This window comes from Gallinula chloropus (genome assembly GCF_964237585.1).
Source record: "Gallinula chloropus genome assembly, chromosome: 8".
Taxonomy (NCBI): Eukaryota; Metazoa; Chordata; class Aves; order Gruiformes; family Rallidae; genus Gallinula; species Gallinula chloropus.
The window spans coordinates 1,784,721-1,810,752 of NC_140093.1; the positions used below are offsets into that span (position 1 = coordinate 1,784,721).

The 26,032-nt window shown below is 45.1% G+C and overlaps 1 protein-coding gene across 1 annotated transcript in view; it reads left to right on the top strand.

The window, feature by feature from the left end:
- Nucleotides 1-702: 702 nt before the first annotated feature.
- Nucleotides 703-26,032, top strand: part of LOC311194192 (glypican-5-like) — a gene marked incomplete at its 5' end in the record, with an annotated part of 343,706 nt that continues 318,376 nt past the window's right edge. Inside the window, 2 exons of the mRNA XM_084267218.1 lie at nucleotides 703-871; nucleotides 22,724-22,885. Coding sequence (XP_084123344.1) covers nucleotides 703-871; nucleotides 22,724-22,885 — 331 coding nt within the window. The remainder of the gene's footprint in view (nucleotides 872-22,723; nucleotides 22,886-26,032) is intronic.

Here is a 26,032-nt window from a genome sequence, read left to right on the forward strand (position 1 = left end):
GGCCTCCATGTCACCTGCTAGGCATTTCAGAACAGGGGCAAACCATGCATGGCTTTCCCAACCTGCTGTGCTCAGTTTGTCTGCGGCTGTTTGCACTCCATAGCTGTTCTCTGTGACAGCCACACGAGGAGGGGGCACAGGGCACTGATGCCTTTACTTCGGTACAGATCTCCCTTCCTCGGAGACTCTCTGGTGACTTGGGTTGCCCTTCATCAGCTGCAGAGACTGCACAGATGCTGCTAAAACTTCTACACTCAACTTCCCGTGAGGCTGCTCAGCGGCACCTTGGCAGAACCCCCAGCTACCGCAGCCACCTTCCGCTGCCTCGCGTGGGTTAGTGCCGTGGGGGACCCCTCGGTGGGGCGGGAAACGGGCCGGGCCCCCTCGCCCCCTCTCCAGCGGCTGCTCAAGGCTTCAGCCCTCGGGCCAGGCGCGGTGTCGGCGCGGCCCGGCCGGAGACGCCCGTCAGGGCTCTTTTCTCCCCCTGATCTTGGCAGAAGCCAATGAGCGGGGGGCGGCGGCGCCCCCTCGGACCCCGCGGGCGGGCGGGGAGGGGCGGGGGCGGGCGGTGGCGGCGGCCGCACTCGGCGAGGAGGAGCGCGGGAGGCGGGCGGGGGCAGCGCCGCCGCCGGGACTGGCGCCCGGCACACGGCCCGCGCCCCGCAGCGCTCCGGCCCGGCCCGTGGCCGCCGGGGGTGCGAGATGGCAGCCGGCGGGAGCCGCGGGGTCCTGGGGCTGTGGCTGCTGGCGGCGGCGGGGCTGTGCGGCGGGGTGGCGGCGGGCAAGTCCCCCAGCTGCCACGAAGTGCGGACGGCGTTTCAGCTGCGGCAGATCGGGCCCCTCAAGCTGGTCCCCGACGTGCCCACGGCCGGTCAGTACGGACCCACCCGCGGGGTTGGGGGAGACGGGGAAGGGGAGGGTGGCGGGGGCTCTGCCGTGCCCTCGGAGCAGCGGGGCGGCCCGGGGTCCTGCCTCGGCTCCGGTGGTGCCGCCGGGGGCTGCGCGCCTGCCTGCGGGAAGCCGGTGCGCCGCGGCGCCCTTCGCCCAGCGCCGGTTTGCCTGCCGGGCGCAGGTAGCGGGGAGCGGAGCGGGCTTGGCTCGCCTCGGACCGAAAGGGTTTTGGAAGACTTTCTAGCCAGGAGAGCGGGATGACTCCTTGGTTTTCGCGTTGTGCGGGTGCTGCTCATCGGTCGCTGCCGTAAGCACCGGAGCTTTTTCCCTGGCTGCGGGACAGGTGTGATCCCTTGGAGTGCTCACGGCAGAGGATCGCCGAGCATCCCTTTCTTAGAAAGCGCGTTAGTAAGCGAGTCGTTAAGCAACGCCTGAATTGCTGACCAGATGTAGGGATCCTGGGGCAGGCTGGCAAATGCTTTGTGACTTCAGAGCTGGGAAGAGTCACCTCGTGTGTGACCCGAGGACCCTCGTCCCAAGGAACGGCAGGGTAACGCCTCGGGGGGCTGCAGTCAACAGGACTCAGTGCTTCGCTGCGCAGGAGCTCAGCCCGCAGCAGTTCATACTTGCGAAAGTTGAGGAGTAGCGCGCTGCTCCCTCCTGCCTTTTCATCCAGCTCCTGAAGAATGCGTGACCGCAATGCAATGGCAAAGTAACGCCTGCGAAATGAGAAAGGGATGGGGCTTTTGCATATTAGGCAATTAGCCTGTCGGATTCATAGTTAAGTTGATAAAGTATGTTATCATTCAAAAAACCTCTTACGAATGACCGTGTAAATATCTAGATAATGAAGTCATAGCCCTCTTATGTGTTTCAAGAAAACCACGTTTGCAAGAACTGGAGTGAGAAAAGGAAAGACTATCAATCTCAGAACAATCTCTAGCTGCCTCATGCTAGCACAACTGCCTGTAGGTGTGTGGTGTAAATGTCAATTTGGGTTGTTGCTTTATTATTTTTTCGCATCTTTCCTATTTTTTCTTAAAGCAGTTCAGTTCAGAGCCTGCTGAGCTTGATGAAAAGGCTTCTTACCTTAAATGAGTTTTGGATGCGTTTTGTAGTATGGGTTTCTGTCTTGGGGACGAGATTGGATAGGCTGTAGGGCTGATCTCTTACGTGACTCTTAGGAGTGGAAGTGATTGCAGTGTGCTGGTGATCTCTACCTTCACTTTGCATAACATAGTTGAGATGACACGTGGCTGTGGACTGTGAGCAAGGAATTTTTTGGCCAGAGGAGATTTGCAGAAATGGCACTTTGAGGCTTGCATTATGGTAGTGTTCTCCTCTGCTGATAGAGGCATCAGAGCACACACGTCTTCAAGAACTAAATGTGAATGCTGGTAATAGAGGCAAAACCAAGGCTTTTCATCCATTTTCATGTATGTTTAACCGTCTTCCTGAGCTTTTTCTGGAAAATGTTCTTCAAACTTGATTTAAACAGATTGTTTTATATTTTCTATAAAACTCTAATGCTGTAGATGGAACTTGGTGGAAATCGTGCACTTCCAGAAGGAAGGTGTAGGTGCTGTGATGCTTCAGAGGTTTCCCTGTGTTCTTGTGTCACATTGAACTTTCCTACTGAATAACAAGCTCTCAGAAAATAAATAATGTGAGAGAAGGTGAGGGAGGGTAATAAGCTTTTAAATTTCAGCTCATAAAGGTTTCTTTTGAAGAGCATGATTAGAGCTGAGGAAAAGTGGCTCATATTGATCTTCTCTGTTTGTTAAGTATACTCAGCTCCACCAAAGCTCGTGTGTTTTAATGATATATTGCCAGGCAGTAATGCCTCCTGTCTTGTGCCCTCTTAATTAAGTACTGAAGTGTTTTCCAGTGTTTTCATCTGGTAGCTGTTATCACTGAATATGTCTTAATATAACCCTCCCTCCACACACACCCATGCTCTTTCTCTCTAGGACATTCTGACTCATTTTGTTATGCATTTTAACAACACACAAACACAGAAGCATCTCCCCTGAAGACTTCAGGCAGCTGTCAGTTCAAGTAGAAGATGGAAAGAGGGGTGAGCAGCTGGGGTTGATGCTGGAAAGCAGTGTGCTCAGCTGAATGAAGTGTGTTGGGACCTTCCCACTGCACATACACTGGGGTACTCCTCAGTTGATTTGTGTAGTCATGTAATTTTCATACAGTTTGGTTTGAAGGGACCTCAAAGCCCATCCAGTCCTACCTACTGCCATGGGCAGGGATGCCCTCCACTAGTCCAGGTTGCCCAAAGCCCCATCCAGTCTGGTCTTGAACACTGCCAGGGATCCAGGGGCAGCCACAGCTGCTCTGGGCAGCCTGTGCCAGGGCCTCACTGCCCTCACAGTAAAGATTTTTTTTTTTTCCTTATATCTAATCTAAATCTTCCCTCTGTTAAGTTCAAAGCCCTCTTGCCCTATCACTATACTTGCTGATAGTCCCTCTCCAGCTTTCCTGTAGTCCTTTTAGGTACTAGAAAGTGCTCTAAGGTTTCCCTGGAGCCTTTTCCAGGCTGAACAACCCAACTTTCAGCCTGTCTTTGCAGGAGAGGTGCTTCAGTTTCCTCTGATCATCTCTGTGGGCTTTCTGTACACTTGCCCCAACAGGTTCATGTCTGTCTTGTACTGAGGCCCCCAGAGCTGGAGGAATTATCTCTAGAAAAACAAACTTTTGCATCGTATTGTCTGTTTTCAATCCTATTTTCAATCACATAAGTGTTGATAGCCCTTGGCTAATTTCAAGCCAGTATTTATATGTTAATTCAACAAATCTGTCAGTTTAAAGTCTAAAGGATTATCAAGTTCTTAGAACCTTTAGAAAAATCAGCATCTCATCTGAGGAGAGAGGCCCAACCCAGTGGCAGACTGTCAGGTCTGTGTTTTGTCTCCTCTTGTGGGTGGTACCCGTTACACCATAACAGAATTAAATCTTTGGGAAAGCCTGTTGCCTACACCCTCCTGTGCTAATAGCTGTGAGTGCAGTGCTGCTGTTGTACGCTGGTGGATCCCGGATACAAGTGCCATGGGGAGTGGTGGCTGCTTTCCCCGTGTTACATGTGGTCTGCAGACAGGTCACTGTGATACCTGAGTGGGTAGGTGGCAGCGAGATGGAGAGTAGCTTCAGGTAGGACTTGCCATCCTCTTGTATGAAATGTAATGACACGGGAAGGAGGAAGACCTCTGGGTTTTGTGTTTAAGATGTGATGTGACTCTGGCAGCAAACTACCTAAAAAATCAACTTTGCAAGAGAGAAACTAGAGCTGCTTAGGAGCCTGCCCTTCAATTTCTTTCCCATAGTTTCCCCAACATCAGGTATCTTTCTGAATCTAGACCATTAACAAGTTGAAGACTAAGAGGAATGTTTTGACATGGGATGGAGAAAAGGCCCAAACAACAGGTGTTTCTGAGCAGCAAATGTCTTCGGTCTGTCTGTAAGACTTTCTCTTCCACTGGCAGAGCCTGTGCTGCTATCTGGTAGCCTCTTTTTCTGGAACAAACTGGATGTTTCAAGGGTAATTTGCTGCAAATAGCAAACAGATTGGTCAGGTAAAGGTACTGCTGCCTTGGCTGTGATTCAGAGGAAGGTTTTTTTTGTGTCTTCCCCCAGACTGGAAAATGAGGTAATATGTTCCCAGTCTTGTACTTTGATTATCACAGGCTGAGCCAGGATGTTTTTGTAGGAGCTCCTGGGTTAACATTTCGATGAGGGAGAATTGCACGCTGTCTCCAGGAGTGAAGGGCTGTGTTAATCCTGCCAGGGACTAAGCCTTTGGTTCCAGGGAGTCTAGATATCTCAAACCTGATGCCCACTGCTACGTGTGGCATTCCTCCCGGACACGGGGCTGCTGTTAGTGACACCCTGTGAGCCTGAGGTTATATTGCAGTGTAACTGCACGCTGGCATGGGCTGTGTTGAGAGATCCAGTTACTCACAGGCTTCTCCATGGAATGGAGCACAGTGGTGGCTGGCTGTCAGTGCTTTCCAAATTCACAGTTGGAAAACTGAATGAACCCAACCGGAGCCAGGGACTTGTCCACATTCAGGGGGTGAATTGTAGCAGAACCAGAATAAAAGTAGCCCTCTTGATTCCATTGGTAATTATGTAGCCATGAGAATATCCTCTCTGTATATATAGGCTCTATTCTGTCCCTTCTGGTTACTGACTAGTGTATGATCATGCAAAAACAATTAAATTTTTTAGACTTGTTTAGACAAGTGTAAAGATAGAATCAGGCTGATTTCTGGTAACCAAGAAAAATATTTACCATCTGTAGAAGAGTTCTAGGAACCCTTTACCTTCTAAATCATCATCTTGAAGACTACCAAAAGGATGATTTGCTTACCTTGCTGCTGTGCAAAGAGTACAGAAGCTGCCCAGACTGTGCTCAGGGACTCACCTCTGAAAGGCAGATTTTGTCCTACTGAGAGCTTTTGTTCTTTACTGTCATCCTGCACCTTAAATAAGCTGAAGTGTTCATTGCTGCAGACAAGTGTATGTCTGAATATCCCATAGCAGACCTGGATATGCATTAACAATTTATACATTGAAACTATTTCACTTGCTGAATAGCCACAGGAAAGTCCTAGGTCCCTACCAGAAGCTCCTTGCTGTGTGTGTTAGAATGGATCTTACCCCACCTCAGCCTGTGGCAAAGCTCCCGTCATGTTGAGAATCGAGTGTGAGCTAGATCTCCTTTTGCATGCATCCAAGAACATCTATTAAACTAGCCACTTTATTATGAAATGGGTCATGCCATGCTTTATTTTCCTGTTTTTCTTTTTTTATTACCACTCAGCTCTTAATTTCTATCATCCTAATGAGAAGACTGTAATTCCCCTGGTAAAGGTGCAGTGCCGAAACGCGTTCTGCTCACAGCAGCGTTCTGTCAGAGTCACTCGTCGGTCTGGTGTGTGCCAGATGTGAAATGTGCCTGCTTTATTGGCTCTGGAAAGTTTTTGTCCCATCAGAATGAATGACTAATCCTCTGCTGTGAACTGCAATTTATACTGAAGTTTAACCTGTGTATGTGGTTGTGTGGGACTGCCTTCAGTGCCGTGGATGAAGAATGCATCTAGAGGAAGGGTTGCTGGATGAGGGCAGTCATGTTAACCACCCTACACTGTTCCTGAGTGTTAAGATTTTAAGGAAAGGAAAAAAGTAAACTTGTTTCCATGAGGCTTCTTTTTCTTTTAGAAAATCCTGATAGTTATAAGTTTGTGAAATGTCCTTGCCGCTGCTTGCAGCTTGTTATAATGGAAGGTTTTCTTCCTACTGCAATTAGTATTTGGTTTTTTATGGACACACAGACTTCTCCATGGTTTAAGCCACAGACTGCTGGCCAGTTGGAGGGAATGGGCTGGTCCAATTCTGTTCCCATCACTGCTGCACTCTGAATAGATCTGAATTAAGGCCACTTGTGCCTCAGTTTCCCCTGCTATGGGTTGCATCATGGTATGTTATTTTGAAGGGTATTGCTGAAAAGCTGCTGTGAAAGGGAGGTAGAGCCCAGTCAGACCAAGTATCAGTAGATAGGCATCATATAGATTCCTATATACCTTCATTTCTTCAGGCTGACTTCTTCCTTTTTGTGAGGAAAAGGTCTAGAAGTTGCCTTGCTTTCTGAGGAGTTGGAAGCTGAGCCTGGAAGCTCTTGTTTCTTCACACACATCGGCAGTCCCAGGGAGGAAGAAGGCTTTCCAGAGTCTCTGAGCAGTCAACGGCTGTAGCCAGCACTTGCTGTGATAGCTCCTCTGAGCAGAAGAAAAGCTGTGCCTGTGCAGCCTGCAGCTCCTCTGGAGTAAGGATGCTTCCTTCATTAATCTTCTTGGGATTTTCTAGCACTCTCCAGGCTCAGGCTGTCACCAGAAGTGTTAACCTAAAGCTGGTGATGACTGCGATGCAGGCAAGACTCACGCCAGTGGTAATATCTTTCTCTCCTCTTCTTTTCTCATGCCTTAAATTTCTGTTTCAGGAGGGCCAGCTGCCCACTCTATAGTGCTCTCTTGGGAGTAATCTGTAAGCAAAAAAAAAATCTGTTTAAACTTACTTAGTGCCTCATAAAGATGGAATCGCTGTTCCACTGCCAGATGGAAATCTATAGCTCTCATATCCGCGAACCTCAGAAAAAATCAGTGTCCTGAGTGACTTGCATGAGCATTTGGTCCAGGTGAGTAGAAGACTGGCTTAGTTATTCAGATCACCCCTTACTGTAAATGTCCTGGGAAGGAATCCAAGAATCAGCAGAGAACCTACTTTCCCCCAGCGTGCAATCTTCTTATCAAACCAAGCCAAGGATTCCTATAATTCACGTGGTCTCTTCACTCTCTCAAATATCAGCTGAAAAGACCACGTAATGACTTTCTTATTTTTGACTTTTAATGATCAGCTCAAGATGTGGTGATTATGGTGTGGCAACTGGATTGCAGGATGGAGAAGCAGCTTAGTAAGAAATGCCCCATCCTTAAAGTACTGGTGGCTGCTGAGAGGTGCTCCTAGCACCTTATGTGCCACTGAAGTTTTGCCATCAGATTGTAAGTGGAAGGTAATAGAAAAATATCCTTCCCACACCCCAGTATCACAAGGCTGAGCAGTCAATTCTTAACCAAAGAGCAGTATTAATGAGGAAGCATTAGTGTGATTAGTGAAAACAAAGTTGGCATGATAATTGCTATATAAATCAATAAAATAAATACATCAAAATGAATAAAAGCTTTTATAAAGATTAATCGTGAAAACTGGCATGAACCTGGGGAACTGTAAAAAAAAAAATAAAGCAAGGATATGTGTGAAGTGCACCCTGGGCAGTAAAACGGATTTGTTTTTAGAGGGCATAAAACTAGAGCTGTAGTTTGAAGTATTGCAGAGTCTTTGTAATTGGATCTTTCTCCCCTGAAAGTATAAAATGACGTGATAGGGTTTAATGTTCATTAATACCTCCAGTACATACTCATTGCTGTACCAGTTTAAAGCACAGCATCTGCTTCTAAGGGAAAATGTGAATTTTGATGCATCAGAATCAATTTCCAAACAGCAGCCGAGCCCATGACACAGAATTTCCACTCGGTCTCTCAGTTGCTGACAATTGGAGTAGGTATCAGTATCTTGCAGAATCAGAGAGCTCCTTGGAAGAGCCCAGCCCAGGGCCACCAGGAGTGCAGCACCTTCCTTATCAGGAGAGGCTGAGGGTGCTGGGGCTCTTCAGCTTGGAGGAGACTGAGGGGTGACCTTATTAATGTTTACAAATATGTGAAGGACGAGAGTCAGGAGGATGGAGCTGGGCTCTTCTCACTGATGGCAGTGACAGGACAAGGGGCAGCTGGTGCAAGCTGGAGCAGAGGGAGCTCCATGGGAATATAGAGAGGAACTTTCTCACTGTAAAGGTGATGGAGCCCTGGGACAGGCTGCCCAGAGAGCTTGTGGAGTCTCCTTCTCTGGAGATATTAAAATCTCATCTGGATGTGTTCCTGTGCAATTTAGTCCAGGTGATCCTGCTCTGGCAGGGGGGTTGGACGAGATGGTCTTTTGAGGTTCCTTCTAATATGATGGACTCATCCTGATATCTATAAAGAGAATTTTACAGATATTTGTTTCATTCACACTATCTTGTGAGCAGCATCAATGGATGAAATGAGGTACCCAGCTAACATTTAACAATTTATCATCTTAAGGAGAAAATAAACAAATCTGCTTCAGCCTTCTACCAAGCACTTAATACATTGCCTTAAAAATTAAATTATTTTTGGAAAAATGTAAAGTATTTCTACACATCTTGTTTGGATCTACAAAAGTAACCTGAGCCCCAAGCTAAGAGTTGGGTCCACAGGATTACTTAGCATAGACTTAGGAGGACAAAGATTTTCCCTCCTTTTGTTCTTTGTGACCCAGGGTGGTCTTCTGTAGATTCAGGTGTGCCAGGAGGCTCTCTGTGATCTGGACAGGTCTTGTATGGTGTGTGAGGTAAGGGTAGTAGGACTGTGTGCCGAACTGCTCTGGCTGTTACAAAGATGAGAGGTATCAGGAATATTTTTTTGGCTGCATTTTGTCAGTTTCAAGAGCTAGATAATTTCTGTAGTGATGCTGATACTTGGAATTAGCCCTTTGTGTCTGAACTGCTTCAGCAAGGCTGGACCCTGTGACTGCCCTGTAGAGAAACATAAGGACAATATTTGTGTAGCCCCTTTTTGGGGTGCCAAATGAAAATGAAGTGGCTGAGAGTGCTTTGCTGATGTCATACTGAGTCCTGCAGTCCAGTGACATCTGATGGAAAGGAAACCTGCCTAGCTGGGAAGGGCGATGCTACCGATGCTACTGCTCCATGGTTTTCTTCAGTAGACATGTGAGCTGCATCTGGGTTTTTTCTTGAGGTGGCAGGTTTCTGGCCTTCCAAAGGCTCACTTGGACTTGAGGCTGGTCTCTTGTACACAAGGTGCTGTGCAGGCATGCCAAGGGCTTGCTCCAGCAGTCCTACAGGTGAGTTTCAGAGGGCTTGACTGTCCTGAGCTGCCTTCTGTTGGACAGAACCAGGTACCTTGGCAGTATTTAGCAAGTGATTTATGGTGGAGCAACCACAGCCTTCCCTCTTATTATGGATAATCATTCTGGATATAATTTCAGGAGAATAAATCCATCTATTTTACTCTTTCAGTACATCAGCTTCAAAGGATGGTTATTAATTACCTTCTTGGTATATTCATACATGCATTATTAATGTCTAAAGTTCTCACTTGTGAAAAAGGCCCTAGTTCGAAGAATACAGAAAGAGCTTAAGACAATGGAGGAATTCTAAATATTGTGGATGATATCATTAAATTTATTTGCTGCTTTCTGGACTAAAAAGTCTCAAAGTATCATTTATACATAAAATACCTTGCATTTTCCTAGCTAAAACATAGGAACGAAGAGCAAGTGTAGCCAGGCAATTGCATAGGAACTTCAGAGCTATAGAGGACAGAATGATTCCTCCAGAAGTTGTCTTTAATCAGCCTTTCTCCTCTTTTGATGTGCAGTTTTTAGCCTGCTTCATATGATTGTGCCATATCCTGCCTTTCTGGGTTTCCATTAAGGCTGATGATCATTGTATGTATGTATTCCAAGTATTTATATACAGATTTTTTCTATCTTCTAATGCCTCCGCTTGCTTCCTGGGGTCATGGTCTTTCTCTCTCCAGTCCTTGCATCACATGGTGGATGTGGCAGCCCTTCTGGAGGGCCATCCTTACCGGAGGGGCTGCTCCTGACAAAGAGCTCCTGCTCTGCTGGGCAGACCACTGTCAAGTCCTTTAAAGACAAATGAGAGACAAATTTCAGAGCGCCGCGTTCTGAACCCGACAGTATCAGATAGGTCAGGGTAGCTTTGTCTGGCAGCTAGTTAAATTGGATAGTTCAGCACATCCCTAGATGTTAATGGTTAAATGTATTCATTGTTCCAACAAGGGCCCTATTCATAAGGGGACTGTTCTCTGTTCGTTATGCATGCATAATTCCCATTAATGCTACTGGGGGTTAAGTGTGTATAGTGAGGGGGGAGGACAGAGCTGATGTTTACACATCCATGTTTGCCCTCAGAGAAGAGATTTTGTAACAGATGAGAAATTGATGGTGTTTCCCTTAACTTTAAGGAACTGTAAGTCTCTGCTTTAAGGAGGGAATGAGAAAGGGGGGGAGAAGTGATGCTTGCATAACTGACTTCTGCCTTGCATGCTACACTTCACCAATGATTAGAAATATTACTCCAGTGCTATTATTAGAGAAGCCTTTTGGAAGTGCTCAGAAATTCAGGGTTCTTATTTGGGTATCAAAATAATGACTCAGAATCTTTAACTTGAGGCACAAAGTTTTGCAAACTTTTGACTTGTGTTAATCAGGGTGACAAGATTTTGTGATTTATTATGCAATATGGGTATTTTCCATAGAAAACCTCCAGATTAAGATTCCTCACTCTTAGGTGCACATCAAAGTCGTGTAAAAGCCATAAAGAAGCTAAGCATCTCCTAAGAAAGCCTTTCAAGTTCCAGAAAGTGCTTGAACTACTGAGGGTTTTGAAGTGCTCTAATCTCTGACATGGGTGATGTGCTAGGCTAGCACTTTTTTGTTTTGTCACAAATCATCCATGCACATAGTGTAAAGGGACCCTGACAAAGTCATTTTACTTTTGAAAAGGACTGCTTTTTTCATACCATTATGTCTCCCATTCACATCTACATGTTTGCTTCCACTTTGTTCAGGTCTAAGTAGCAGGGCATTTGCATAGTCTTGCCTTTGTTCTCGGTAAATATGGAGTAAAATGAGCAAGATCCGTGCTGTGAAATTAAAGCTCTACTCTTGAGAGATCTTAAGGGCCAAATCCTAACAAAAGGTACAGCAACATAGTGCCAAAGGAGGTAGTGTCCAGAACAGCTTGCCCTGGGTGTTTGTGCTAGGAAATGCGAATAAAGGGAGTGTAATCTGGTGAAAACTGGGTGTAATTAGAAAAATACACTGCTGAGAGCTGCTGAAAGAATAGAATAATAGAAAATAGTGCTGAAATGGACCTGAAGTGATCATCTGTTCCATTCCTGCTACTTGTAGCTGGGATAAGCTGTGTTGAAATCAGTGATAGAAGATCACAGCCTTTTTAGGCTGCTTATTCCAGTGCTTAATTACTGGGTGTTTTCCTAATGCAAAACCTAACCCTCCCTTGCAGGCCTCTTCCTTCTTATTCTTAACACCTTCCCCTTTGTCTTACCGTTTGTGTATGTGACAACTGCCCTGGTTTGTTCTGCTCTGAAGCAGTGCTCTGCATGTTTGCACTAGTGACATACAGCATTAAGCTTTTCTCTGTGAATCCAGCTCAAGTTTGGGGTCTGTGTGCCTGGAATGAAGTTAACTGCAGATGTGGTGACTCGTTAAGCATTGTAACTTAATTTGGTGTTTGAACCCAAAGAATGCTGCTGCTTCTTCTGTAAACTTTAGAGCATTGTGAAGAAGGAGTTGTGTGGCAGATGTATAGTGTGGGAATATCAACTTCCAAGCTCACTAAAGCAAAAATAACTAATGCACAGTTTTGCTTTGTAATGGTAGGGAGCAGCCTGCAGAAAAAGCAGTCCTCAAGTGGCCAAACTCTCAGCACCAGTTGAGTTACAGCATTGACAGTGGTAAACTGCAGTGTTGTAGCACAGCAGCATGGAGATAGCTGGAGACAGGAGACTTCTGTGAAGGTAGGGGGTCTCTGGGCTCCTAGCTTGAAAAAGAAGTGTAGTCACCCTAGACTTGGCTGGCAGTAACTCACTACTGCACGAGTGTAGGCCAGAGGATGGAGAAGAGGCTACTGAAAACAGAGGAAGGTGGATGAAGTCTTAGGTCTCTTGCAAAAATCCCAAGAAATGGGATTTCTAGAGTGGGTCTGAGGATCTCAGGTTTCCCAGGTAATGAGTAGCTCTGTCCCTTCACCCTCTGCTCTTTGTGTAACTATCTTGGGTGCTCATTCATGAATAATGTCATATTGTTACTGTGTGGAGAAATAACTTTTGCTTTCTGGCTGAAAAAAACAAGGCTCAAAGAGGTGGGTGGTGTTCATGCCGATGTCTCCAGGCAGACTTGGTCTCCAGCATGCCTCAAATAGCTACAATCCAGTGCTGTGCTGTCAGCAGCATAGCCACACCTGGCATGATGCTGTGTCTGAGCTCAGATCAACCTCTTCTGCTTCCAGATCAGAGCCTGTGTCTTGCCACTCCAAAGCGTGGTGGTCTGCCTGCAAAACATTGTATGGCTGTACTCCACATGACTTGTCCTGGGAGTCAGAGGATGGCATCTCAAACCCTTTTATCCCTTGTGCCCACCCAGTTGTCCTTCCAGAAGGAAACACTTCCCAAAAGAGAGTAGAGTGCTCTTTTTAAAAGATGATATTTAAAATATTGCTGAGAGTCTTTTAAATGTCTGTGCAGAAAAGACTTGACTTCAGTCTCCTAATCTTAGTTTCGAAGTCTGGGGGGAACTAAAAAGTGTCTGTTGCCATTTGGAGCAACCTAAAGTTGTGTTTGGTTCAAGCATTGCATTTTGAGTTTAGAGCTGTAGTAACCAAACTGACTCTTCCTAACCTGGTTTACCCTAGATATGTCAGAAAATAGGAATATTTGCCTTTTCCAAAAAGTACCTGTGGTTTGGCTGTACCTGGCTGTGATTCAGAGCTCGCTGGGAGCTCCTCTTTACTGGTCAGGGACCTGCTGTATACTCTGTGGCTCTGATACAAACACATGCCAACTGTGAGGAAAAGTGTCAATGTCATTTATTGGCAGGGCTGTTGGCTTAGATTTGGGAAGTTTACCCTAGAGCCACTATCACAGGTGCCAAAACATTAGCTGAGTAGCAAGAACTGAAAAGGGCCAGCTTGTCTCAGTTTGGCTGCTGTGTCTCCAGTGCCTGCCATCCTCAACCCAGCTTCCTTGCTAACTGCTTGTCTCTGGCCTTCCCAAATGTGGGCTGTGCACAGCCTGCCAGCATGTACAGCTGGCTTCAGACAGCACTGCAGCTCATGGGCTGCTCTGGCCATCTCAAATGATTAGCTCTGAAGCATCAGTAATGCTGTTAGTGCTGAACAGAACAACACAAGCAGGGAAATGTAATCAGTTGGGAGTGCTGGGACTGGTGCTGCCTGTCAGTGATGTAAGGGAAGAAATGTAATCTTTTAATTGATATAACAGGTGCATAGGATCAAAATCAAACAGGCTCTGAGAACACTGAACATGCACATAGCAAAAGGCAGTCTTTCCTAAGAACTGCTTACAAAGAAAACAGGTATCCTCCTCTCCTACACATAGGGATCAAAATGTGGAGATCAAGGGACCTGGGTAAGGTCAAACTTGTTTTCATATTGCCAGACTCAGGAGTCCATCAAAGGTTTCCACTCTAGCTCTCAAAAGTTGTTCTTCTGTTGCCTTAGCTTAAAGGCTTTTGGAACATCTTCCTCTCCTCAGATTTTGGGAAGTGGCATCTGTTTTGGAATCTATTATTATGGCTGAAGATGCCCCAGCAAGATCCAGGCCTTCCTGCTAAATGTATACCCAGGAGTGGGTGGCAGGATGCATTGTGCAGGCAGCCTGGCTGCTTTCCAGCTTGGGGGTTTGGCTGGTTCTCAGAAATAGGGGAATGGTCCCTTCAGGTGGGATGTCATTGTGGATCTTCTTTGACAAGGGTGTTGTTTTCATTACCCTCAAGTACTCTACAGTTGCCTCATAGGTTTCAACGTGGCATCACTTGGAACAAGCCAGGGCTGCAGGGATGTGCAGAGGGATGGAATAGTGTGGCAGTGTGGGGCCCAACTGCTGAGACAGCACTTGCAAGTTGTGTTTCTTCTGTGTGCTTGTGCTGCATTGAGTATTCATCTCCAGTTAGCCTGTCACCTGCACTGGGGTCTCTGCAGCTCTGCCTGCTGCAGGTTGCCTCCCAGTGCCTGTGGGTCCAGTTCATGGCAAACTCCAGTTTGACGTGTGTCACTCGCTGCTCCTGACAGCAGCAGAATTATCTGAATAAGGAACTGAAGGAAGGGAACAAGAGGCAGAGACCTTGTCATATTGTACCCTTGCTGTTGCCTGTTTTAATTACTCTGTCATGGCTGATGAAGTTGAAGAATTGGCCCTATGAGGGGTGTCTTACCTAGTAATCAGTTGCTTAGTTTTGGTTCAGCTCTGTAAATGATGCTATTCCTTTTGTCTATACGGTATCAAGAACTCATTGTGCTCTTTATCTAATTTTTAGGTATTTCACTCAGGTTTCAGATTTTTCCCTAAAACCAAAGAAATAAAATAGAAGGGGAAGTGGACTTCCGAAATAATTAATTCACATACTGGTGAAAACTGATAAACTTTCTGGTAAGCCTGTGTCTAACTATTGACCTCAGTCCATGACTTAAGAATGACAAATGGCCAAATTGGCCAAAAGCATTTGGTATTTGGGTTGTGAACTTAATGTGTTAAGGAAGACTGATACACGTGTTTGAAGGAGAGACAGAACATGTTACCTGAACACTTAATGTATGGCTTCTAAATGAGATGGCAAAAGTAGAAGTACTCACATCTGGGGGGGGGGGGGGGGGGAGGCAAAGTTGAGGAACTGTTATTCCTCACTTCTCCAATATTGTTCTTGCATTTTCCCCTTCTGAGGATGTGGCTCAAAGATCTAATAGGCCCTTGGTTCCTTTTGAGTTTGCTTTGCTTCTGTTTTTTCCAGTCTAACCTTCTTACAGATATTTGTGTTGACAGATGAGTGTAAGAAACAGAATTGAACATGAATGCATCAATATGTTTGAAATTCCCTGTGCTGTGCCACCTTACACAGACCTTACCACAGTGGATAAAGCATATTAGGAAGCAGCTCCTGAAAAAAACCTCATCTGTCATTAGTAAAACAGTTGGTGCTAACATCTGAATTATCGTTAGGCTCCAAAGTTGAGATGAATGAGGCAATTCACACCTCTCATAAAGCTATTTTATTTCATCTCCCTGTAGAACCAGACAGCGTCACATTGATTTGCATTCAGGAGTTTTCTTCAGCTGTACAGGGCTGAAACCTTTATCTTTCACTTAAAAGCAGCTTGGGTTTTGCTATGAACACTCTAATCCCATGGAGTGCTATGTAGCTGTGTTCCAGTTTAGGCTTCCCACCAGATGTGGTTCCTGTGGCACTTCAGGTACCACACAGCAGAGTTCTGTGCCAGTGAAATGCTCTCTGCCCTGGAGAGCAGAAATTCAGTTGTTAGTTTACTGTCATCCTTGGGTGATATGGAGCAGGAAGACTTCCTAGACTCCTAGAAAAATGTTTTGTGTGTATATGTGACTCTTGGTGGTAGAAAAAATGGGGGGATTTTCTGTTGTGGATGTGGTGAGACATAATGAAAGATGAGTTTTAGTAGATTCCAAATTAATGAAAGTTCTGGTAATTTTTTTCTCACTGCTGCGTTGCAATTACACATGTAGTCCCAGGAAAGCTGAGGAAACTCCCTTGGTGTAGACCTACTGAGCTTTATCAGCCTGGACTGTTTTAAAATGTGTTATGTGCATCAGCCTAGTTTTCACAGTTCTACATCAGCTCTAGGAGGAGAGAAGGATGGGTCCTCAACAGTGTAAATCTTTTGAATTTGCATGTACTTTGGAGTCAGCAAGCCCTCCAGCATTCACAGACTGACTGTCCATGGATCTTCTGGATAGGGCCACATTCAGAGAAAGTGTCTCACTTAGTACTGGGCTGATGTGAAGGCATTTCATTAACCAGCTCATCACTGGAGTGCAAGATCTTGGGGATAGACACTACTGTGCTGTCCCTTGGGCATAGTGGCTAGTGCTTGCCCTGCCTAACCCCTGGAGAATCTAGGAACAGTAGTCCTATGGCCATTTGGCATTGACACTGTAAGATGCCTCTTCCAACATCCTGCTGAAAACCAGGCTTGTTTGGGAGACCCTGAGAGGTCTCAAATTGTAGGTGCCTTGTAGGTGTTACAGGATTTTCTATTCTTGTATACACGCTCCATCCCTTGTTTTTACTGCAATGTGCCAACCTGAAGACCAGGTCTTTCCATGTAAGCCAACTGCAGTGAGGATTTTATGGCCCCCAGCTGCTCAGTATCACTTGCTGCTGTGACAGTAAATGGTGGGAGCTCCCTGCCTTGCTCCACATGTAATCAGATCACCTAGGGCAGATCATCTGTTAGAAGCAACCTGGTTGAAGTTGTTTGGGGCTGATTAGGGAGTGGGAGGCCTGCTAATGGTGCATGAAGCAAGCAATGGTGGTTGCAACTATTTAGAGTGTTTGCCTTCTGTCTCCCAGGTACAGCCAGAGCTCTGAAGGAATAACTGAGAAAATTGGGATGAGTGGTATGAGTAGGTGTCATGGGGCTCAGGCCCACGAGCTGGAAATATTTCCAACTGTTCTGTCTCCAGGACATCCCACACCTATGCAACTGGTTGGAAGAAGGCAGTGGAAGGGAAGCTGAGCGGCTGTGGGGACAAACTGTTGAAGAGGATGTTGTTTGAAGAGGGTTAGAGGTGGTCAGAAGAGGGAGTCTGGGGAGTGAAGGGAAGAAGTGGCTAGTTAATGGTTGTGTAAGGTTTGAGTGGAGGGACATTCTTGTTTGGGGCCCAGTCAAATGCATTCTGCTCCTCTGGTCCAGGCTTTGGGCAGGTTCAGTGAGGTACAAGCTGAGGTGAAAAAAGCTACTGACTACAGACAGGCAGTAACCTATGGTGTAGGGCAGAAATCAGAATGCAAGAGAAGCGAGAACCAGGCAAGCAACAGAGGGAAATGGGGGGAAATCTGGACAAAAAGTACTTAGCCACAGACCTAACAGTGCTGTGTTGTGCAGATGCTGCCCTTAAGACCTGTATATTTAGGGGAGTTCCTGCTCTGGAAGCTCATCAGGGCCAATGCCTGATGGTCTCCAGCTGTCCTGCAAGCTGTGGCACTTGCTTATGCTGCCAACTCTGGAGTTGTGATATCTAGTGCTTCTTCCTGTCCCCCTTCCTTTCCCATTTAAGGTTTCCACCCCCCTTGAATTTGCTTGCATAATTGCAGTGTAATCAAAATTGCCCTCCCATTTTGTGAATTGTATAATTTTTTTAGGTTTACTCAAGGGCTCTTGAGCTACTAATGAAACCTATTTGACTTGACTGGAGTTAGAAGTAGCTACACATGTTAGTAGTTACATTAGTAGGTCATCTAAGTGGTGCTTGATGAAACTGGTGATGTTTGTCTCAGCCTTGATTGTTTCAACTGGAAGAGCATGTCTGGTCATGGCCTTAGTGATGCTTCAGTGTATTTTTAGAATGTAAAGTCCACTGATCAAGTTAAACAACACCTCTGTTAATGTACAATATGAAACAAGGGATGGGGTGGGGGAAGGAGATTTTCATGGGTTGTGTTTTCCAAGCTGCAGTTGTAAGTTGTCACGATAGATATGTGTTGTCAAGCTGTGTATAGAGAGAAGGGACAAATTCAGGCTCTACTTGGGTGTTAAGGGGATCGTTAACATACTGTTTGTCTACGCAGTCTTTATATTAAAGCTGATGGTGGGATTAGTTGGAGAAAATAGAGGAAAGAGAAATTGGTTAGTTCATTCTGACTAGTCAGAAAATGTGTGGGAGGGCCTGATAACAGTTTATTCAAGGCAGGAAGAATAGGTATCTCCTTCTGACTTGGAGAAAGTCTCTTCTGTGGAGCCTACCTGGATGTTTCCCCTTGCTCATGGGAGCAGAAGGTTTATAGGGTGCAGTCACTTGCACCAGTGTGTAACGCTGTGCTCCAGTCAGTCTGCTGGACTTGCTTGTTCATTTTTTGGCCTCACAAAGTTCTGGCAGGCTGCAGTGGCTGGATTCGCTTTCCCTGGTGTGACTGTGCTAGTGTGGGCTTGTCTCATGCACCAAGTAGTTGCAGGTTGGAGCCCTGCTTGGAAATTGCTTCCTTTTTCATTTGATTTGTCCTCACTCCCCTAAATTAGTTGGGTTTTAATTGCTGAATTTTCCTCTAGCTCAGGTGGCAGCTGCACCAGGCAGATGAGTCTCAAGAAGGACAAAGTGTTGGCTCCTGTTCAGCTGGGCCAGACACAATGCAAGGTACTCTTGGCACCTTCCTCCCTGTTACTGAGGCATAATCAATCTTGAGAGCCTTTGAAGACATTTGCACAACATTAAAATATTGGGCTTTGGGCTAAAGCTTTGTTTGGAAATAGTGTTGAAAAGTTTGTCAAAATGCAAAGGAATAAAAGCTGTGAGAAGACAGACTGTGCTGAACTCACCCTCTGATCATTCTTGTTTTCCAGTAGCACTGGAAGCTGGGGGCTCAGGCTGTTTAAAAAACCCCAGCCTGTCTTTTGAAAACACTGGTGCACGTAGATTGATTAGCCTGCTTTAGGAATCTGATTTTCTGGTTTCAGAGTACAGCTTTTATAGTGTGTACAGCATTTTAAAGATGGTGCAGGCCAGTTGACATCTTTGCTGTGTGTTAGAAAAACTGTTACATGACACTGTCCACTAAAAACCCAAACTTTTTCTACAAGCTAAATATACGTTCATTTTATTTGCTAAACAGGCCTCTCTCTGCAGACTAATTCAGCTATAATGTCCAAAGTCTCCTTGATGTTACTTGTGCCAAAGTTCAGAATGGAACTAGTGGTTCCTTCCAAACTAAATTATTAATTAGGAAATAAGGGGAAGTTTGGGGAAAGCAGGTAAAGTCCTAGAGAGAAATAACCAAAATCAATAGCTGGAATAATGCTATTGGTAAGTATTCTTCCCTGATGCATATCCAGTGCTTTTTCTCTGGTGCACAGAGTAGCTTTGCCCCTAAACCTCAAGGAGGAGTTTGCCTGGGAGGTAGTGCCACTCCTGCTGATGAGCAGTGCCCATACTACACAGAGGTGATTGCTGCAGCAATATGGGATGCTGTCTGTCCCAGGGGTGAGAGCTGTGGTGCTAAGCCAGTGTCTCAGCTGAGCTCACGGGGTGTGCTGCTTGGTCACCACCCTGTCCCTCTGTTCCTTGCCTCTTTTTTTTTCTGTTGGTGATGGTATTTTACTTTGCGACGAAAGAGATGAGATAAACTAAAATTAGCATCAGAGTTATTAAAGACTTCAAGATATTACTATTCAGTTCTAATTTAATCTCAGCATCCAGGCATGTATAGCACTGGAAACTTTTATTAGGTTTCTATAATTGTGTTAAGTGATACCCCCAGACTAGTATTGAAGCAAGTGAACCTGCCAAGCTGTGTGCATGACAGCACTGACCTGGCAGAACTGCTAGAGGAGTGGGGCTTGCTCTATGCTGGTCTTCTAATGCTCTGTGTTTTACATCAGGCTCCTTAACTGTCAGGGGCTTAGTGCTGTTTCTATTTAAGTGTGCCTTCTGCATCATTTTGGCGAGGGACCAACAAAAACTAATCTTCAGGCTCTGGGAGTATTGATGGGAAGAGATATCTGGGTGGGGAATCCCAGGAGTGTGGTTCCAGCTGAGATATCCATATACCTCTTTAAAGCTTTCGGGAAGAGATGCAGGTTCCTGTGGTGTCTCTGTTCAGAGGGAAATGCCTAAGCCAGCACTGCTAGTTGCACATAGCTTCCTTGCCAGGATGGGCATGTAGTCAGCATGGAGCAGTTTGTATTTCACACCCTTGTGATGCAGATCTGAGCTTTGCAAAAGCCGTTCAAACAAAAAATTTGTTGCTGTTACGAGACAGGCTCTGAGTAACAGCAGCTCAACATGGGAGATGCCGAGTAACACTCATAACCCCTCTGCTCAGACACATATTTGCCACCTGATTTAGTTTTGCTCAGCAGGCTAGACTACCATTTCACATATGCTTTGTGGTGCCAGCTCAGAAGTGGGAAGTCCTTCCCAACCCTCAGTTCCTTGTGACAGAAAAAACGTTTGTTTATGGGGGTAAACTGGATGAGGGAACCTGTCCAAGTTAAAACTAACCTGGCCAAGAAGCTAACTTCAATCTGGGACAGTTTTTCTGGCAGAGGAGTGTGCTGAGCCAGGGATGGGCACATAGCCCTCCTGCTGTTCACAAGCCTGCCAGTTTATGCCAGGGTGCAATGGTCTCGTCTCAAGGGCTTTCAGCAGGGTTTAGGACTTCAGATTTGAGTGGGAAGAGTTGATTTTTTTTCCTTTTTTTGAAGGGTGTATCAAAGTGTGAAACAAATCTATCTCTGAAACAGTATCCTCAGTCAGCCCAGGCAACTTTGTGAACTGATATAAAAAATGTAGGCAAACTGAAATATTTCACTTTGGTTTTGACTTTTTTGATGTAAATTTGATGTAAATTCCTGTTGTAAAATGGAAGCAACGTTTTCAAGTCGAATGAGATGTTTCAACTAGCTCAGTGCTTTTATTTTTTTCCTGGTGAAGGAGATTTATTGAGGCTCCTCCCTGCAGTTTTGCTCTCAATGAGGTGTTGACCTGGAGCTGGCCTTGAGCAGACCCTAGTTGTTTTGCTGTTTCTCTACTGCTTTTTTCAGTGTGCATCCTTGTATCCTCTTGTTGTTCATTGTCATCTGTGTGTGGAGTCTCGTTATGCATTGACCTGCAAGGCCAGAGGGTGAGGATTTAATGCAGTGTAATTGCTCATTAATATTTCTGTCCCAAAGCCTGGTCCAGGTGCCCCATGGTGGCCTGGTGAAATCCTCTAGAGGAATGCAGCCTTTGGGGAGGATTGGGGCTGTTTCCATTTGTGCCCTTGAGTCCCGTTGTTGCTGCATGGGGGGGGATTGCCAGCAGTGTTCACAGGGATTTGAGCAGAGACACCCCCCTTTTGGGCCCACAGGGGTTGGGGGTGGTGTTGGGGACAGGCCGGCTCCAGACCTGGTGGCAGGCCGCTGCCTCAGGCCCAGGCCGTGTTAGGCCTTAAAACAGGCCCACTAAAAATCCCGGCGGGATGGGAGCATGGAGCTTGCCTCCCAGCGTGGCACAGGCCTTCCTGGGAAAGGGGGTCTCCTTCCCTAGAGCCTGATGGGCATGGAGGTGGGCACCTCAGGGCCCGGGCTTCCACCTGGAGGTGAAGGGAAGGCAATGCCTCAAACATGCCGGCACTAGGCTTCCTGCTGGGGTGCTCCTGCTGGCTTTGTTGAGAAATCACATTGGAAACAGCTGCTTTTAAATACTGTGTGCCTTTTGTTTCTGCCTCTGGTTTTGGGCTTGCTCTACTTAATAGTCCTTCACTCTCTTTTTCCCTTCTTAAAACATGCATGTGTGAAGCACCAGAATATATTCATCTATAGTCTGTAGCAGCTGCTTTCTGAACTCTTCACACCTGCAAATCCTGTGGTGTTGGAGCAAATAGACTCTGTCCACTGCAGCTGTATGATGAAGGTTTCCTGATGAATGACACTAAACTGACTGAAACACATGCAAGGATGAAATAATTAAAAAAAAAAACACAAACAAAGAACCTACAAAGCCCAAGAAACAGCAAAACTCCAAACAAAAAAATATTCCATGGTTATTTTATAATCAGCTTCAACTTTCTCTGTAGTTGTGAGGTCAGAGTGGGTTTTTTGGTGCCTTTGTGTTACAGACAGGCTAGAACTTGGCTTCAAAAATGTCAGGGTTCAGTAGAAGGAGTTCTGTGAAACTTAAACCAGTTATTTTTGGTTCAGGTGAATGCTTGTTGCCTTTAACTATGAGTTAAGTCTAGAAGTTGAACTCACAACCTCTGCCTTCTCAGAGATTGGGAGTAGCTCTGGGTGTCTGTGGAATCCTCTGGTCTCAGACAGATGAACTCAGGCTGTTGCAGAAATAAATTCTATTTTTGTGGTGACAGTGTTGCTTGTTTTGTTTTTGATGTCTAATTCAGACATCATGTCAAACTACAGAGAGAAAAGGGGTGGGGGAGCCATTCCAGTTTCTATAGCTTTTAGAAAACTCAGATTATTTTTTTGTGAGCTACTTAGGAGCTCAAAGACTGCTTGAGAGGCGTTCCCTAGTGTAAAGGGTGAGTAGCTGATGCCCTGAGACACTGCACAGGTGAATACTGGATCCTAATCTGACATGGTTTTCATGAGGCCCTTAGTGCAAGGTATGCAGTGGAAACGTGGACACTTTGAATGTGAATCTCAAGTGATTCTGTTGTACTCTGGGCTGTGTTGAGATGATTCAGTGCACAATGCTTTTACTAGTGTATTGTTAGCAGCGATAATGTGATTATCATTCCTCATGGATTGGGTTCTATTTTAAACATGGTGGTTACTTAATGTTTCTTAGACATTAAGAAATATTATTTTGATGGTGTAAGTTGGAAGGCTTTGTAATTAATGGGTTTTTTTTCCTTATTTAAGAGTCAGATCTACAGATCTGTCAACACAGAGCACCAACCTGCTGCACCAAAAAAATGGAAGAAAGTTACCAGGCAGCTGTTCGAAGGGAGAGGACTCAAAGCATCCAGGCACTGAACTTCGAACTGAAGTACATGATTGTTGGCCATATCACAGCATTTCAAGGTAAGAACTTTTGAGGTACTGCAGTCTGGGGAGTAGTTTCTGAAAGTATTCTCTGCAGACAAAAGGAAAAGCTCTTTCTTTGTTGTTTTTCTTTTGCACTGCAAGCTGTATAGACACTGTCTCATGGCTTACTTCCCTGTTCTTTGATCCTGTTTTTGCTAAAACTGATGGCACTTAATCTTTGCTGGTATTTTAAGCATCTGCTGAACTCCAATTAGGACTAGATTTAAGCTTAGGCCTTGTTGTCCAGATCAGTTGAAGATTGACATGGATTGTTTTCAAGGTGTTTTCAGTAGGTAGTTAGGTGCCTGGTAGCTGTTTGTGCTTTTTTTGATATTCTCTTGTGTTGCCAAACCATTTAGAGGGGTAGAAAATGAAATGAAAAGGTTTTTGCTTTTGTTGATGCTGAGGAATAAGTGCTCTAACTGATACAGCAAATGGGAACACAGCTCTCTGTGTGCTGAAATGTTTCACTGCCTGGCAGGTCACACAGTTAAAGGTGAATGCATGAAGGAACCTGCACTCAAGCCTGTTCTCATAACTCTTGTTGTTCTCAAAGCTACCTTATTCTAACAGGCTGATGTAAGTCTATGTAGTTTCTTTGTCAGATGTTTATTGTGGTGTTAGAGAGAGGAAAAGGCTTGTGTAGGGTTGAGCACTGGAGAATTTTCTCCAGAAGGACATTTGAGCATAGGCTGTGAACTTTAAATATATGAGGGTTGAGTGATTAAATCAGTCACTGAGTGATGAATCTGGCTTACTGACTTATGTGGGTCTAATGATGTGCTTAATTTTAACTTGCTGCTTTGCTATGTTTAGTGCAGAGCACCCTCATGGAATGGGTTTTGAGAACAAGCCAGTAGTATTAAAGTGTTGAAGCCTGTGTGATTAAGCCTATTGTTACAAGGCAGGATTTTCTCAAATAGTAGCTTTTTGTTTTAGTTTATTCCATTTGAGTGAAAATACTACAAATAAAAGATGTGATTGACAGTTAGAGAGGGTTTATTATCTGCAATTGACAGTGATGGTGGAAGTCTGAAAGAGGAGGAAGGGGTAAGATAAAAATGTCCTTCTGCTTTGGTTGCTTTCCCCTCTTTCTGTTGCTCTGTACCAATTAGCAAGAAACAGCATTTTATTTTATTTTACAATTAATTTGTGAAAACTTTTAATATCCCCTATGAATAAAAAAATTAGAGGGCCCTTCAGAGGAGGACTGCAGTAAAAGGGTGACTGCTAGCATTGTTCAATGCTGGTAAGTTATTCAAGCAATCTCTCAGTATCATGATTGAATAAAGATAAGGTCAGAATAGATTAACCTACCAGCCCCTTTGGGTCAAGCCAGCGACTTTATTGTTCATTGCTGATGAAGCCTTTTGATGGAATGAAAGAAGCAGTTAGACATTTCACACAGTTTAAATTTACAAGCATTTTCTGGAAGTGGGTAAATAGGTTGCCTGTAACATGTTATGGCTGGCTTTCTGTCCACATTAGGTGGGAACACTTGAAAAATGTAACTTTCCTCTTTTGCACTGGGAGCTGCTTTTGTTCTTTAGTTTTGTCCCAGGTGCCAGTGAAAAGCCTCTCTATCTTGTGCTGTATAAACATTCTGTTGCTAAGAGTAGTGCTGTGTGAGAGGTTTAGGGAGAGGGAAGATCCTTGCATTGAATTAACTCCATCCTTTTGGCTTGTTGCTATTTTGAATGATAAAGTGTGAGAGTGCCAAAAGCACGTTTAAAGTCTGACAAAAGACATATCCTTGTTCTAGAAGCTTTCAGGTGCCTCTCAGATTTCATGTTTCTTGCAGCAATGAGAACTGGATCAGACTGGCAAAAAATAGCAATTTATTCATTTGCATGTGATGGTGTTTACTTGTGCAACTTTCAGGCATGATTTACTTTCTTGTGTGTGTATATATATACACTTTTTTAGTGTAGTGAGAGCAAAGCAGTAGTTAGCACTGCTGTCTGCTGCTGAGGGAAAGAAATCTTAACTGCTTTTTTTTTGCACTTCCAGCAGACAATACTGTTAATGTTATACCCATACTGATGAAACAATTTTCAAGATTAATACAGTAAAAGAAATGGGTTTTCAGGAGTCCAGCCTTGAGAACAAAGTCATGGGAATTAAATTTCAGTGGGAACACAGCAACTTCTTTGGAGGGAAGAGACAGAATGGGTTTTTGTAAGTTGTCCTTGGCTTCTTTCATGAAAGTCAAAAGACACTTAATTCTGAGGACCTGCAATTAGATACCACGGGTTTTAATAGGAAGGAGCTTTCTCACATAAGTAGGAATTTAGATATGAGTTCAGTTAAAATATTCCCTTAGCAGAGCCTGGGTACTGCAGTTGACTCTGGAAATTTTGGACTCGAAGGGATTTTTGCTGTAGTTTTTCTTAAAATTGAAAAAGTTCAAGTAGCTTTGCCCACAGCTGAAATAAGACAATTTTCACAGGTGCTGGGTTGACTTGTGCAAAATTAGTCTGTAAGTCTTGGTTAGATATAGTATGGCTATGGGCAGGCTTGTTGTATTTGGGCTGATGCCCAAGCTGTACATATGGACAGCCTTAGCACTATGGTTCAATCCTGCTATTTTTCTCCCTTTAGAGTTTTTAATATTAGCAACCCAGTCCTTGGTCAAACACTTAATAAATCAAGCTTCTGCATGGATTTCTTTTTTTTGCTTGAACTCCTGTCTCTAATATTGTTGCTGTTACCCCTGATTTGAATACAGGGCAGCACGTTGGTGTCAGCTGCAGGCTGTAAAATGCCCTTGCAATTAGTACTGGGGCAGGAGGAAGGGAGAGGGGCAGGAAGAGAAGGGCAGCTGGCTGCTTGGGAAGCATGTCATCAGAATCAGTTCCTGCCAAATCATACGTGGTCAGGAGACCTGTTTGCTGTATCAAGTGTAACCAGGGCCCTGGGGGAGGCTTTAATGGCAAGCAGCTAGCTTCACTTTCTCTTGATGTTTTGGTCCACAGTGTAGCCTAAGAGTCAACCATGATGTTAGTCACTCTCCAGCCCTGTTATTAATGAGTGTGCCCCAAATGGAGTCAAAGGCAAGGTGGAGTAAGTCCCAGACTGTGACAGGAGCAGCATAAGAGCAGGATGTGCCTGTTGTAATGAGCCCAGGATGTCACCTTCTGGCTC